The 13,189-nt window shown below is 35.6% G+C and overlaps 1 protein-coding gene across 1 annotated transcript in view; it reads right to left on the bottom strand.

Moving 5' to 3' along the window:
- UCHL5 (ubiquitin C-terminal hydrolase L5) overlaps positions 1–12,898 on the bottom strand; it is a gene marked incomplete at its 5' end in the record, with an annotated part of 17,519 nt that extends 4,621 nt beyond the window's left edge. Inside the window, 7 exons of the mRNA XM_010172884.1 lie at positions 268–370; positions 1,415–1,478; positions 3,456–3,586; positions 3,667–3,728; positions 3,809–3,934; positions 11,012–11,117; positions 12,835–12,898. Coding sequence (XP_010171186.1) covers positions 268–370; positions 1,415–1,478; positions 3,456–3,586; positions 3,667–3,728; positions 3,809–3,934; positions 11,012–11,117; positions 12,835–12,898 — 656 coding nt within the window. The remainder of the gene's footprint in view (positions 1–267; positions 371–1,414; positions 1,479–3,455; positions 3,587–3,666; positions 3,729–3,808; positions 3,935–11,011; positions 11,118–12,834) is intronic.
- Between the last annotated feature and the right edge of the window lie 291 nt (positions 12,899–13,189).

Raw genomic sequence — 13,189 nt, 5'->3', positions numbered from 1 at the left:
AGAATAGTTCCACTACCACAGCAAAGGCAGAGAGCCACTATGACATGGTCATTCTGTACCAAGTACTTTAATTAGCTCACTCAGAACCAGCCAGAGCTGCATGAGTGCACCCACACAGCATTACACTGTGCTGGACATGTAGTAATCCTTCCCTGCTTTTCCAGTGATACTCCATTTGGAGCAAGGAAAGAAGGAAGTGAATAATAAAGCAGAGACACACAACTCTTATCAGAGAGCTACTCCAGTAACTTAAAGACCATGGCCTACCTCTGCAAGTTGCTGCTGCAATTCTGCAATCCTCTGCTCATATATCATCTTTCTGTCCGATACAATAGCCATCAAGTTAAACCTTATCTCACCTTCACTGTATCTAAATGAAGAACAAAAAAAAAAAAAACTCACTTTCAAAATTAATCATTAACATGACAACTCCATGATTTAATTATAAGGGAATGGATTTTGTGGGAAAAAACCCAAATGGACCTATTAAATTAAGTGGCACTACAGATTCAATCTTGCCACAAAATAAAATAAGACCTCAGATGAGCACTATCCAGTATGTAACTCCTAATAACCTCTCCCAAGATATTACTATTCCTGTCTGTGGTCACAAAAAATAAACATTGCAACTGTCCAAAAAAGAAGCATGATATAGCTGACAACAGAACTTGCACAAGACTGCCACACACAATAATTTTTACCTTCTCACTACTGTTACTTACTAGAAAATATTGAAGACATTCAACAATTAGACTAGCAGACCTTAAAGAATTTAAATTCTCCAAATGCAATTTGGGAGTAATGTTTTGCTTATTAAAAAATAAAAAAGTCTTCCAGTAAAAGACTTTGAAAATTACTTTCTAAAAATGGCATAAATCCAACTTTATTTCTAACACATTTCGGGCTGCAGTTTGGGGTCAGAGCTAAGAGGTAGGAAAACTTCTATAGTATGTTTTTCTACCTTAAATTTCTAAAACAAGCCACATTCCCAAGGAAAATTTGTTCTCTCTAAATACCAGCTGTATGGATATAGTTGTTTTCTGATGTTTTAAACTGTAAGCTCACACCCACACTTTATCCACAGTAATGGCACTCCTAGTTTTCACTCACAAAGACCCGGAGTTGCCTAGCAGAGCTAATAACCTTACTCTTCCTTTTTCAGAGTACTAGTGGGATCTCTTCACTACACAGACACCTACTTTGACTAACCATACGGGAAAAAAGCATATTTGAAACTTAACTATCATAATATTTGGCTCATGGCGGGCAAGAGGTTCTAAAGCAACATAAAAATTATGCACAAGTGTCATTCCTTAGAAATTCAGTTGAAAGCCTTTAATTGAAGGAAATTAAGAAAAAGGAATTTTTAGGCATGCGTAAGGTGCTATATTTTAAAAGCATCAAGACCATTTACTTTTGTATACGTTTCTCTATGACAGGCCTTACAGCACTTATCCAGTCATCTTGATTGCATGCACCTAGAAAAAACACAAGGAAAAAAAATAAATCATCTTTACAAAATTCATTGCAAATTCAAGACTTGTACAATTCAGGCTTATGCAGCAATTTCAATAACGAGTTTTTCCTTGGCAACTGCAGTCTCAAATTACTCAGGTGACTTTTTAGGATGAGGAAGACATTTTTTTAATAACAAAATTTAGATAATGTTCCAGCCAAAGTAACAGAACAAAACTAAATTTGAAAGGGCATAAGCATTTAACATTTATTTTGCTGATAACAAGAAACAACAGGGGGGAAAAAGAAGTACGTTAGCTAAGATTTTTATGACAACAGAAATTAGCTGTTATGACAACATAAAAGTAGACAGTAAAAGAAAAATTTATGGATAGTTACATCAGTTCCATTCTTCAAAATAAAGGGTTAATACTATGTAGATGCAATACAATGTTAAATAAAAACATAAAAAGATACATGATCGATAACTTGATTTTAAGATAAATGAGAGAATAACTAAAGATAATTTCTTAAGTTGATAGTGCCTCTTTAACAATTTCAAGATCTTAAAGCAAATGAAGAGACTCATGATCTTGCGATCATAAAAGTTATATTACTGGTAGGTCTGCAGACTGTATAGTCTCTCTAGCCAGACTAAAGATGAGATTAAGCAGCAAGACATTACTCAGCCTAAAAATAAATACAACTGTCAAGAAAACTGGGAAAACACTCTGGAAATGGAGTGTGGAACATATTGAGATTATATCAGACTCAAAAGAAAGTGCAGACACATGGTAAGTACTGCAGAGCTTCTCAAGACGGTACATACAGCACAAGTTTAGAAACACTGTAAGACACAAAACAGGAACAAGTCTTAGAGAGAACAGAACTATGCTAAAAGTAGTTATTCTTTTTTAAACCACTGTGAAAATATTTGCTGTCTAAGAAGAAAGAAGGCAGTTTGTAAATATCAGCCATATAATGTATAAAAAGTGTATGGAGTCAGCTGTATACATGCTCCCACAGAAGAAACAAATGATAAAATAAATGGATAGTTTATAATCAACCTGGGGGAAAAAAAAAAGTAACTTTGAAAACATGACATCGAATTGTCTTTGGTGACAATACCACAAAAAGGAAAACAGGAGGAAAAATACTACCAAAAGGAATTGCACACTATCAGTAAGAAAAGCCAGAAAGATTACATAGTTTTACCAGGTTTTATTAGAGACAGCTCAGAACAACAACATATTTCCTCAGGTAAGGAGATCCCACAAGAAGCGGGTTATGTAAACTTCTCTCTTACAACAAAACTATTAGAGTATGAAACTTTATGAAAACTATGAAAATAGTTACAACAAAACTATTAAAGTTCCGGGGAGATCTTATAGCAGCCTCCCAGTACCTGAAGGGGGCCTACAAGAAAGCTGGGGAGGGACTTTTCATAAGGGCAGTTAATGACAAAACAAGGGGAAATGGGTTTAAGCTGAAAGAGGGGAGGTTTAGATTAGAAATTAGGAAGAAGTTCTTCACTGTGAGGGTGGTCAGACACTGGAACAGGTTGCCCAAGGAAGTTGTAGATGCCCCCTCCCTGGAAGTGTTCAAGGCCAGGCTGGATGAGGCTTTGAGCAACCTGGTCTAGTGGAAGGTGTCCCTGCTGATGGCAGGGGGGTTGGAACTGGATGATCTTTAAGGTCCCTTCCAATCCAAACCATTCTGTGATTCTATGAGAAGCCCACAGGATTGCATGGCCTGTTCATTTGGTTACTGAATGAAAAGAGATAATTGGAAATGCAGAGGGAGGAAGAAAAGTGCATTTCAAAAATAAAACAATATTAATGACTGCAAAGAAGTACAAGACTGAACAGCACATTAAGAATAAACCTTAAAGATACACTTTATTTTAATAAATAAATTTGATCCTATAACATATGACCAATTTGTTGCAATAAGCTGTTGTTAAAATGAAGGACATTCAGAAAAAAAATATAAAATATTACCTAAATCAATTGGTCCTTCCCTTAAACCATCTAGTTCATATAGCCGCCCATTAACAGGAACATAGCTTACAAAGTGAAATGCATCTTCTTCTTTTGCTGAAGACTTTGCATCAAATTCAAACATCTGCTGTCTGCAAAGAAAATTAAAAAAAAAAATCTGAGATGAAAAAGACTTTGCTCAAATTTTACGTAGATTTAAAACATGTGTTACCTAGCAAAACTGTTGTGAACTTGCCGAATCACTTCAGAGTTGCTTAGTGCCAAACCTTTCATCTGAAAGCAACCAAATTAAACCGTAAGCCAACGCAGATAACAGTAGAATACTTAAAATACAGAAAACAGTAAGCACTTACCGCAGCATCAAAACTTTGTGAAAATTCTTTAAATTCTGACAAAGTCTCTCCTAGATGGATATCTTGATGAGCACAGTTTAATAGCACACTTACTATGGCTTGAGTAGCACAAGCATTATTAATTACCTAGAGAAAAAGTGTTGAGAATTTGTTCAGTACCAGATATAAAAATGTAATTTAAGCTGGGCAACATGTTACAAACACACACTGTCTATGATGACTCACATTAGAGCTTGACTCTAAAACAGGCAGCAAATCCAGTCTGAGTAGCCAAAGAAAAGCCTTTTCTGTAGGAGGCTAATAAAACAAACACTGGATGGCTGCCATATACAATTCATTGATAAAAATGGTATTTCACACCTCTACTTAGAAACTGAGTCATTCTACTGCCTCATCACCTCCCTAAAGTGATTAATAAAGGACATACAAGAAATAAAGGAAGCCTCTGATCTCAATGGCAAAACAAAAAAGTACTATTCAAAGCAAGCTGCACAAATTATATTATATCTATGGTCTTAAATAAAAAGCCAACTCGCCCAAAGAGAATGTCCTTCAAATAATCAGAATTCCTACCAGGAGCAGGAGCTCAAAAAAATATTAATTTGGGGCAATAAAGCACATTGCAAAACCTAAAATTCTTATAAAAAGGTTGCATTGGACAAAAAATTTCAAACATCCTAGGGATAAACTAATAAAATTTAGAGGTGTTACAAGATGTAAAGATTTTTTAGAAGATGGTTTGCTGAATAATAAGCCATATGAAATTTTTGATTTCTCACTTGTTTCTTAATTTACAACATACTTAGCCTTTTCAACCTAACATTTAAGTTGCTAGTTTGTGTGACACTGTTCCTTAGACTTAAGTGTTAAATTCCAGTTTTAGAATATATAAACAAACTCCTTCATATTACAGCCATGTCTTCAGTGTTGCTTAGTAATACCCAAACCAAAATACAGTACTGAAAAAGAGAGACCACAAGGATTATTAAATATAACCTAAGATTTAATTAAAAGCATGGTAATCAAATGGCATAAGGCCATAATAGAAGAGAGACTTCATATTAGCAGTTTTTTCTCAGTGACCTATAGGCTAGGAAAAATAATCTATCTTCAGTCTATAAGACTAGTTTACCATTGAAAATGCTACTTAAACCTTAGGACTGGGAGAGAGGATGTTGATTTTGTATTAAATAAATGAAAATTAGTTCAGGGCTGTGAATGAGAAACCACTTCCAACAAGAAATGAGAAAGAAAAAAACCCAACCTGTTTTACAATCAAAGCTGGTCCCTAACAAAGGAAAACCGACTATGTTAACACTATAAGCCATATCATATATTCGTTTTTTCTACTTTAGGGTGTGCTCAGTTCAGCTTATGTCTGTGTAGTGTAGATGATAGAGAAATAATAAAAACACTTGTTAATTTAGGAAAAATATAATCTAGTTGACATAATGGTAACCAAGGGAGTCAACTACACGCACACAGAACAGACCACAGCAACTGAAACTCAAACTGCAGGTACACAAGCTAAAGGTTAGAGGTCACACAATTACAAAATAAAGGACATAAAAGGAAAATCCATCAAGGGCAGTGAAATAATGAACAGCAGCAGCAAAATTTAAAATAACTTGAGAGAATTCATACTATAACATAGGAAAAGGAAGCAAAACCTAAAGATTCTCTGAGATATGACTAGAGAATGGTATCAGAGATAGCTGTAGGATGAAAGCAGAAAGATCCTAAGTGGGTTAGAGTGGGCTAACCTGAAACAGTGGTTATAAACATTGTAATTAAGCTGATAGAGAAAGAAGGCAGAGAAATCTGCAGTGAAAAACTATCAGAACAGTGCTATTACAATGTAGGGAAGGTCCCTACAGCAAATAACACTTGTTAAATAACTCATTATTAAATGGTCTCATCAAATATTTGCTTTTCAGCATATATATTTTTCTGTTCCAACTACAGTATGAGAGGAGACTCTTAAAATATATAAGGACCAAGCTAAACAATCTTGTCTTACTGCTAGAAAACAATATGCAACAGATGCAGATCTTAGACCAGTGACCCTCAGCTGCTGCAACAGAAATACATTATAGAACTCCAAATACTCTTCAGAAAAAGAGAGGCAGGAGGAAAGGAAAAGGCAGCAAGAATAGCCCTGTAGCAGAGGAACAGAAGCAAGTGCAGGTGATATGTGTAAAAAGACAGCGTGTTCCTGGATCTAGATGACATGAGAGAACTACCAAAATGGAAGACGGAGGTACCTTGCTAGTGGTGCTTCATGGGCAGGGTAAAAAGCACGGAGTGAGGAGTTGGTGACTGCAGCACCAAATGTAGACAAGTGCAAGGTTTATTTGCCACAGGGGCACAGCATCCTATCAATGCACACAGCCAGCCCAGCACTGCTACACACACAGGCTAGTGAGTCCTTCGAGAGAGAAATTGGTCAGGACACCCATCTACCCTAATTTCTAATAAGCACATTAAGGAAGCATTTCCTAAGGAACCAGTGTGAGCTTCTGGGTTAACTTAAGGCTGAAGCACTTTAAGATCTTGACTTGTACCCTCTATCTGATAGATTACTTTGGTTTTCAAATAGCTGTGGACAGCCCTGCAGTGCAATTACAGTATAACCAGCAAATCTCTAGGGCTCACTTACTAAGCATCCCAATGTTACAGAACAGTTGGCTTTACAACGTGCAATGTGGAAAATTCAGCATTAGGACAAAGTCCCAAAATTCTTGTTTAACCCTATCTAACTTTATTTTTATTCCTTTGTAATAAAGATATAATCTTCCTATAGTTATATTCAATTACTGAAAAAATCTCTTTCTGAGTTTGATTAGAGGAATTTCAAGTCCATTTTACTTCTTGTAAGGTATTTGTCATCCCACGTTTAGCTTTAACACAGATATCTAGTCTGTCATAATGTTGCCAAACCTGAAAGTGTCAAAAATTTTGAGTCCAAAATCAACTGAAGTATTGGAAATGTTAAAAAATACATATAATATGCTTCCATTACTGGCACAAAGATAACTGAAACCCAATGTTTTGTTGTTGAAAGTGTCATTTAGAACATCCTGCTTCCGAAGGTATATAGATTTTATTCCCAATTCATAAAGCTAATGTTTTATTATCACGATTGCAATGTTCTATCATCACAATGCAGCATAAAATAAATACATGGCACAAACCAAAGGGATGATACCAATACTTCAGTAGTGAAGCCTGAAGAGGTTATTAAATTAAGAAAATTCAGTATATAAGTCTGTAACAACAGCATTATTTTTTTGTCAAGAGACACTTGCACCTCTGCAGTGATCAGCACAGAGTACAGCTATTCAAAACAGCGCTGAAGATAGCTGAATACATTGAGTGGTACAATCGTGTAGCCACTGTGTGTAAAAGTAACAGTGAGGGCCTACTTAAGCAACACAGAAATCAGGAAATTCAGAGTTAAGGCTGAAATTGTGTCCTTAACTCACCTCATTGTGCCTAGGTATCCTAGCTCAAAGGTAAGTAAGATCATCCAGAGTTCTGTGGCCTCAAATAGAGGACCAAATCATACCTAGGCATAACAGGGAGGCCAAATTTAACATGAGTGTACATAAAAATGACCATTAAAAAAAAAAATCCTTTAATATACATGCATATTAGACATACTTTAAAACTCAACCCCCCAATATGCTCATGATTTAATTTTGAATAAGATCTAATTGTCATTTGGAATTCAGTGAAAGTGGATACGAGTAAAGTGTGAGCATGCACAAGCCTCTTAACAAAACTGTGTTTCCTAATGCAATTGTAAAGATGTTTTGCTAGACAGAGTTTGAGAGCTGTACCCTTTTACATCTAACTAAAGTTTCACCCCCCTAAAATGAAACAATTTTAAAGATGGAACATTTAATTAAAATTGAACAGAAACAGAGCCATGCTGCAATAGCATCATTTATTTCCCATGCTACATTGTTGTTACATATTAACAGTAAGTCTTGATCATTCCGGATTCAGAATGACACTTTAAAACTTCTCTGCAGTGAAATGGAATGCACCAGATCTCTTTAGATTGTAACATTTAAAAAAATACAATGTATGGGAAAAGAAAGAGAGCCAAAGGCTTCTGGAGATTTTTAAGGCTCCAGTGTCATGTCAGTTTTGAAGATACAGCTCAAAAGACCAATAATCTTAAATGTCATAAAAATTCTGCTAACCCAGAAAACAGTCTATTTAACATAACATATGGTTATTTTACTCATTGCTTTGTAATTAATAAAAAGTCTTGACAACTGAAAAAGATACTTGAATGATAACAAAACCCCATCCTCAAAGCCATCATAAAACTGGACTTAAAACATGCATAGAGAATACAAAAGTGTCATATGAGCCCAGTTACATGTTAGCTGGGAGGAGTTGCTATTAAACAATAGAAATATTTAATATTAATACTCATTTTCCCTTGTGCTCCTGGGTGACTCAGAAGGATTCACAGACTGTGGTTTCAAGAAATGCAATAACCTCAGCACTGCTAGAAAGAAATGCCTGTTCTCTCCCACTTACCTTTTACCAGCTTTGGCCTGTACAGACTCACTGAACAAACACACCTTGTAATGTGGCAGGAGTCCAGCCTAGAAAGTGTGCAGAGAATCTACAGAAAACTGCTGGTTGATGAGCTGCAGTGGCTCATGGAATTTCAATGAGTACCTGAGCCATTGGAAGGGAGGACCAAAATCACGAATTCAAAAGCAGACAGGTTGAGAGGATCGAGACATCCTGCTTTCATCCATCAGCACTTTAGCAGATCAGTCATTTGCTTGTAAAAACACTATCAGTTCTCAAAAAACAGCCTGTCAAGTCAGATCTCTAACTAAGGCTAACTCCCTCCAATGTGAAAGTCACCAGAGCTAAACTGGTATTACAAATTCCCCCAAAATATCCAAACCAGTTTCTCTCATTTACCTGTTGACTTTTAATTTCTTTGTAACTATTTCACTAGCTGTTCAGTCACAATGCCTCAGTCCAGGCTAAACTGAACTGACATGAAACACAAGCATATGAATGTCTACAAGAAATGCTTCGATTTTGCTAAGCAACTGCACTTGACTACCAGACAATACTAAAACATGAAAAAGACACTCTAATTTTAAATTAATTGCAAGTTACTTTTGAAATACTTGCGCCATCAAGTGGCATAACTAGGTATTACTACTTTAAAATACTGAACACCTGCAAAAATTGCTTTCCATGCTGAAATTAACGAGTTCTTAGAGTCACTCCATCATACCCTCCTCAAAGGCAGCAAGTGAAGGAGGGGGAAGATTAGAAAGTTCCTAGACTTCCACTAAGAGGTTGTAGGCTTAAGAAAACAGTAAAATATGAATGCTTCAAAGAAAGCTACAAAATAAAGACTTTTCAATGTTAGCCTTGAATTTTCTGCTTTTGTTAGCAAGTCTAACATTATCCAAGTTTTCTGACATACATTCTGCAATCCCAACTTAAAGCTCAACAAAGCTACTTGCTTTTAAACACAGTCATGCTTCAAAAAGGGAAGCGGGGGGGAGGGAGGGGGCCAAAAAGAAGTGGAGCAGACACATGCTTCGAAACTTTACAGCATCCACAAGAACAGCAATTCTGTGAAAACCTCATCTGCTCACAGGAAACAAGAAAGATGAAATCCCTTGAATTAAGGTAAATCTGCCTTCATCTTAACCCTCTCCAGATTTACATCAGAGTAATTTCCTCCTGACACATAACTACTCTTTGAGAGTTGTAGGAAGGATTTTCCCTGAGGTTCTTTGCATCAAGGCTATTCTGTAGCCACAGCCTACTGATCAGTAGTGGCATGTTTGACTACATAGAAATCACAACCTAAACCAGTGCCTATTAGACCTATCAATCTATAAAGACATTTGGCAAACTACTGCTGATCACTGCATCTTAAGAACGGTGGACACTGCTTGGCAGGGCTCAAGAGCTGCAGCAGAAGTATGAAGAAAAAAGTATTTAAAAAGACCAAGAAATAATACTGTCATCCACAATAGCACAAAACAGTAATGTGATCATAGAAGAAACAAATTAAAGGTGATTATCTACACAACAGAAGCACATGTACAGAGTAGCCAGGGGAGCTATAGATATACCTAATGTTTCCATTGTTTTTCATATTTCTATAGTTTTAGCCAGAAGTGTGTGGAGACTTCTTTATATCCTGAAATTTACACATAAAATACTTCTGCCTTTATGAGTGAAAAAAACCTACAAACAAAACAAAAAACAAAACCAAGAAGAAAAAAACATAAAACAAACAAGAAAACACCAAACAAAACCACCAACCAGGCTATGTGTCAGTCTTCATAGAAAGCCTCATTATTTGCCCTGTGACATGAATGCTTTGTAACCACACATGTAAGGTCACACTTCTTTTCCAGACAGTTACATTCATCACTTTTTGCGAAGCAGGTCTTGAAGAGGAGCTAAAAATATTTATTAAGTACTCCTACTTTCATTCTGGTTACTTTCTCTTGCTTTTCCTGCTTGCAAACAATATGCACAGCAGCCTGTCAAAGCTAACAAAAAGTTTCAGTACTACTCAGTATTTCGTAAAATACAATGGATTACATTAGGAAAAAGGAATTTTTTCCTTTTTACAGAAAAATTAGAAGTTACAGAAAAAAACAATTTTTCCTGTAATTTCTAATTTAAACTCACTTTTCTGATTCAAATACTTAAAATGCCTGTGCCAAAATAGTTTGCAAACTCTTAAAAGGAAAGTATTATCCTAGAGTTGTATTGTCCTGGCTGCAAAGCAGTTGAGAAACACAAGAAATAACAACTGGACCAAAAGAAACATTTCTTCCTAGAATTTGTTGAAAGTGGTTTCATAAAAATATTCTGCTCATTCTTCTGAGAACATTTACCAAGTAATTCTTTATTGCACAGAAGAGTTACTTTCTCTTATAGGAGAGGGCTGACAAATAAATAAAAGCTTTACTCTTCCATAGCCGATATTTTTGTCTTGGCTTGACAAAACAATCTAATTTGCTTTGCTAATCATTGCACAGTTCCTACAGTCACAGAATTTGTTAAGGGTACTTCACCTTGCAAAATGTTAATTTTTGTGTACATATTAACAATATTATTTTTATTTTTCAGTATTGAAAGCTATATTTCATAACACATCTAAGAAAAATACTGAACTTGCCATACCTGTTTAGCAAAAAATATTGTATCAAGTCTGGAATCCTGAACAACAGAACCTGCTGGTTCCTCTCCAGGCTGCCACTTGAAGAGGAAAATCAGCCCATGTACTGGCCTAAAAAATAAAATTGATAGGAAAATATCACCTGAAAAGTATCAAAGCCAGAAATCTCTACTGTAATTTAATGGTATGCTGGTACAGTGACTCTGTTAATTCTTTCTTTCTAAACATAGAGAACTTACGCTGAAATTTTCAGATGTGGTCTTCTAATTAGGCAGAATATACTTCAGGCTTCCTTCAATACATGTTAAGTGATCTCAATCTGAATTAGCATTTAGTCAGTAACTTCTGTAAGTCAGGACCAGTTCTCCTGGTTACTGTAACTATTACAGTTGCACAACACTCACTTGAATATGTTAGTGATGAATAGCTATCAAAACATTTGTCAATCATATACAACTAAAGTTTTGGTAGTTCTTTTAGGCATAAATGAAATATTCAGAAAGGAGCTCTTGTGAAACTTCGTCCTTTGAGTTATTTCTCTGAGAAGTAAGGGAAATCCAGTTTTCTCTTCTAAAATTGTGCCTTGCTTTTCAGACTCCATGTCATGCATATTAAACAGCTTTTACTGCACATTGCACTGTATTTAGCATTTCCATAAAACGAGAATTTATTAGTAAATGAAACAATTCATACATCGTTATCAACCTGACTTTAAGATCATAGTCACAAAAGGTTTATCTACAAAACATGAACATTCTACTGTACTGCATAAGAAACTTTTTCTAAGATCTGACTGGAAGTCAGAGATGTCTATTTTTAAAACAGCAGGTCTGCTGAGGGAATGAGAAAAATGCTACATGTTATTATTTTCTTTAACTCTTAGTGTTTAAGCCAAAATATTCTATGTGCACATGGGAAAGAATGAACTGGCCATTACTCAAGACTAGCAAGATATGCATCTGACAGCACAAGCAAGCAAAGCTGTTACTTTGAACAAAACAGGTAATGTTCTGATGAAATACTATACTATATGAACTACATAATGGAGGCAGTAAATAAACCACCTCTCAAGAAACATTTCTGCCATTCAGGTGTCACCTATCAAACATCTACAGTCAGACAAAAATTTTAGAACTACATCTTCAGCTCTAGTTGTTACATCTTCTGAAAGATTAATTGTACAAGCATAGAATATCTGCACAGGAATCGAGTATGATCTGGGTTAGTGACATTTGCTTCTTAAAATCTTGTATGTGAACACGGATAACACAACACATCGCAGAAAAAGTGTTAAAAGAATCAATACTGCCTAGTGACGGCAGAACTGTTCCCCAGGATATCAGTCATTGTCAGCTATAACAAGACTATTTGCCTTCACATACATATGGAAGTAGTTCCGCAGGAAAAACGAGTTACAAAAGTACATATGTACAGTAAAATTATTTAATGCAACAGATGCAATACCATGTTATTAGAGGAAGAAGAAAGATAAAGCAAGGAAGAAAAGTTTGTCAAAGAATTTGGCAAAGGACATAACGCAAGCCAATGACAAAATCATTAGAAATCTATTTTCACATTCTAGCTGCTATTAGCATCTCTTTCCAAAACCAGAAAACTTAGACTAAGCATCAAGGAATTAATAAAAGGTAATTTAATTGCCAGGTATTCCATTAAATCAAAACCCTAATGAACTTCTACAGAAACTGAAGAAAAAAAACCAGAACAACTCCAAAATGCCACCAAAAAACCACCTGAGTTTAGTACACATTCTTTCAGTGACTTCAGACAAATGTGAATAAAAAGCATGCAGATTAGAAAAGTGCCCTACTTCAATTTTTCAAAATTCTCTGGTTCCAAACTCCATATTTCTTCAACTTGTGCTCCTCTACAACCTGAAACAAGGAAAGACACAGGTTTCTTCAATCACCCCATTTAAAAGGGACACAGCCAGTAAAGACGGACACATGAAAGAACTAGGGGAACATTAACAACTTGCATGACCAGGTTATAGAAAAGTCTATTTACAGGCTTTAACACATCTCCATTAAAAAAATAAACCAACCAAACAAGACAGGTCAAGAGAAATTATTTCAGGGATTTCTCCTGTGCAGGTGATGTTGTCTTTATAATGCAGCTGCATCAAAAAAAGAAGCAGAGGAGATTAACATATCTTTGGTCATCTC

Source organism: Antrostomus carolinensis, unplaced genomic scaffold (genome assembly GCF_000700745.2).
Source record: "Antrostomus carolinensis isolate BGI_N321 unplaced genomic scaffold, ASM70074v2 scaffold45887, whole genome shotgun sequence".
NCBI classification, from domain to species: domain Eukaryota; kingdom Metazoa; phylum Chordata; class Aves; order Caprimulgiformes; family Caprimulgidae; genus Antrostomus; species Antrostomus carolinensis.
This window is presented reverse-complemented; position numbering and strand designations above follow the sequence as displayed.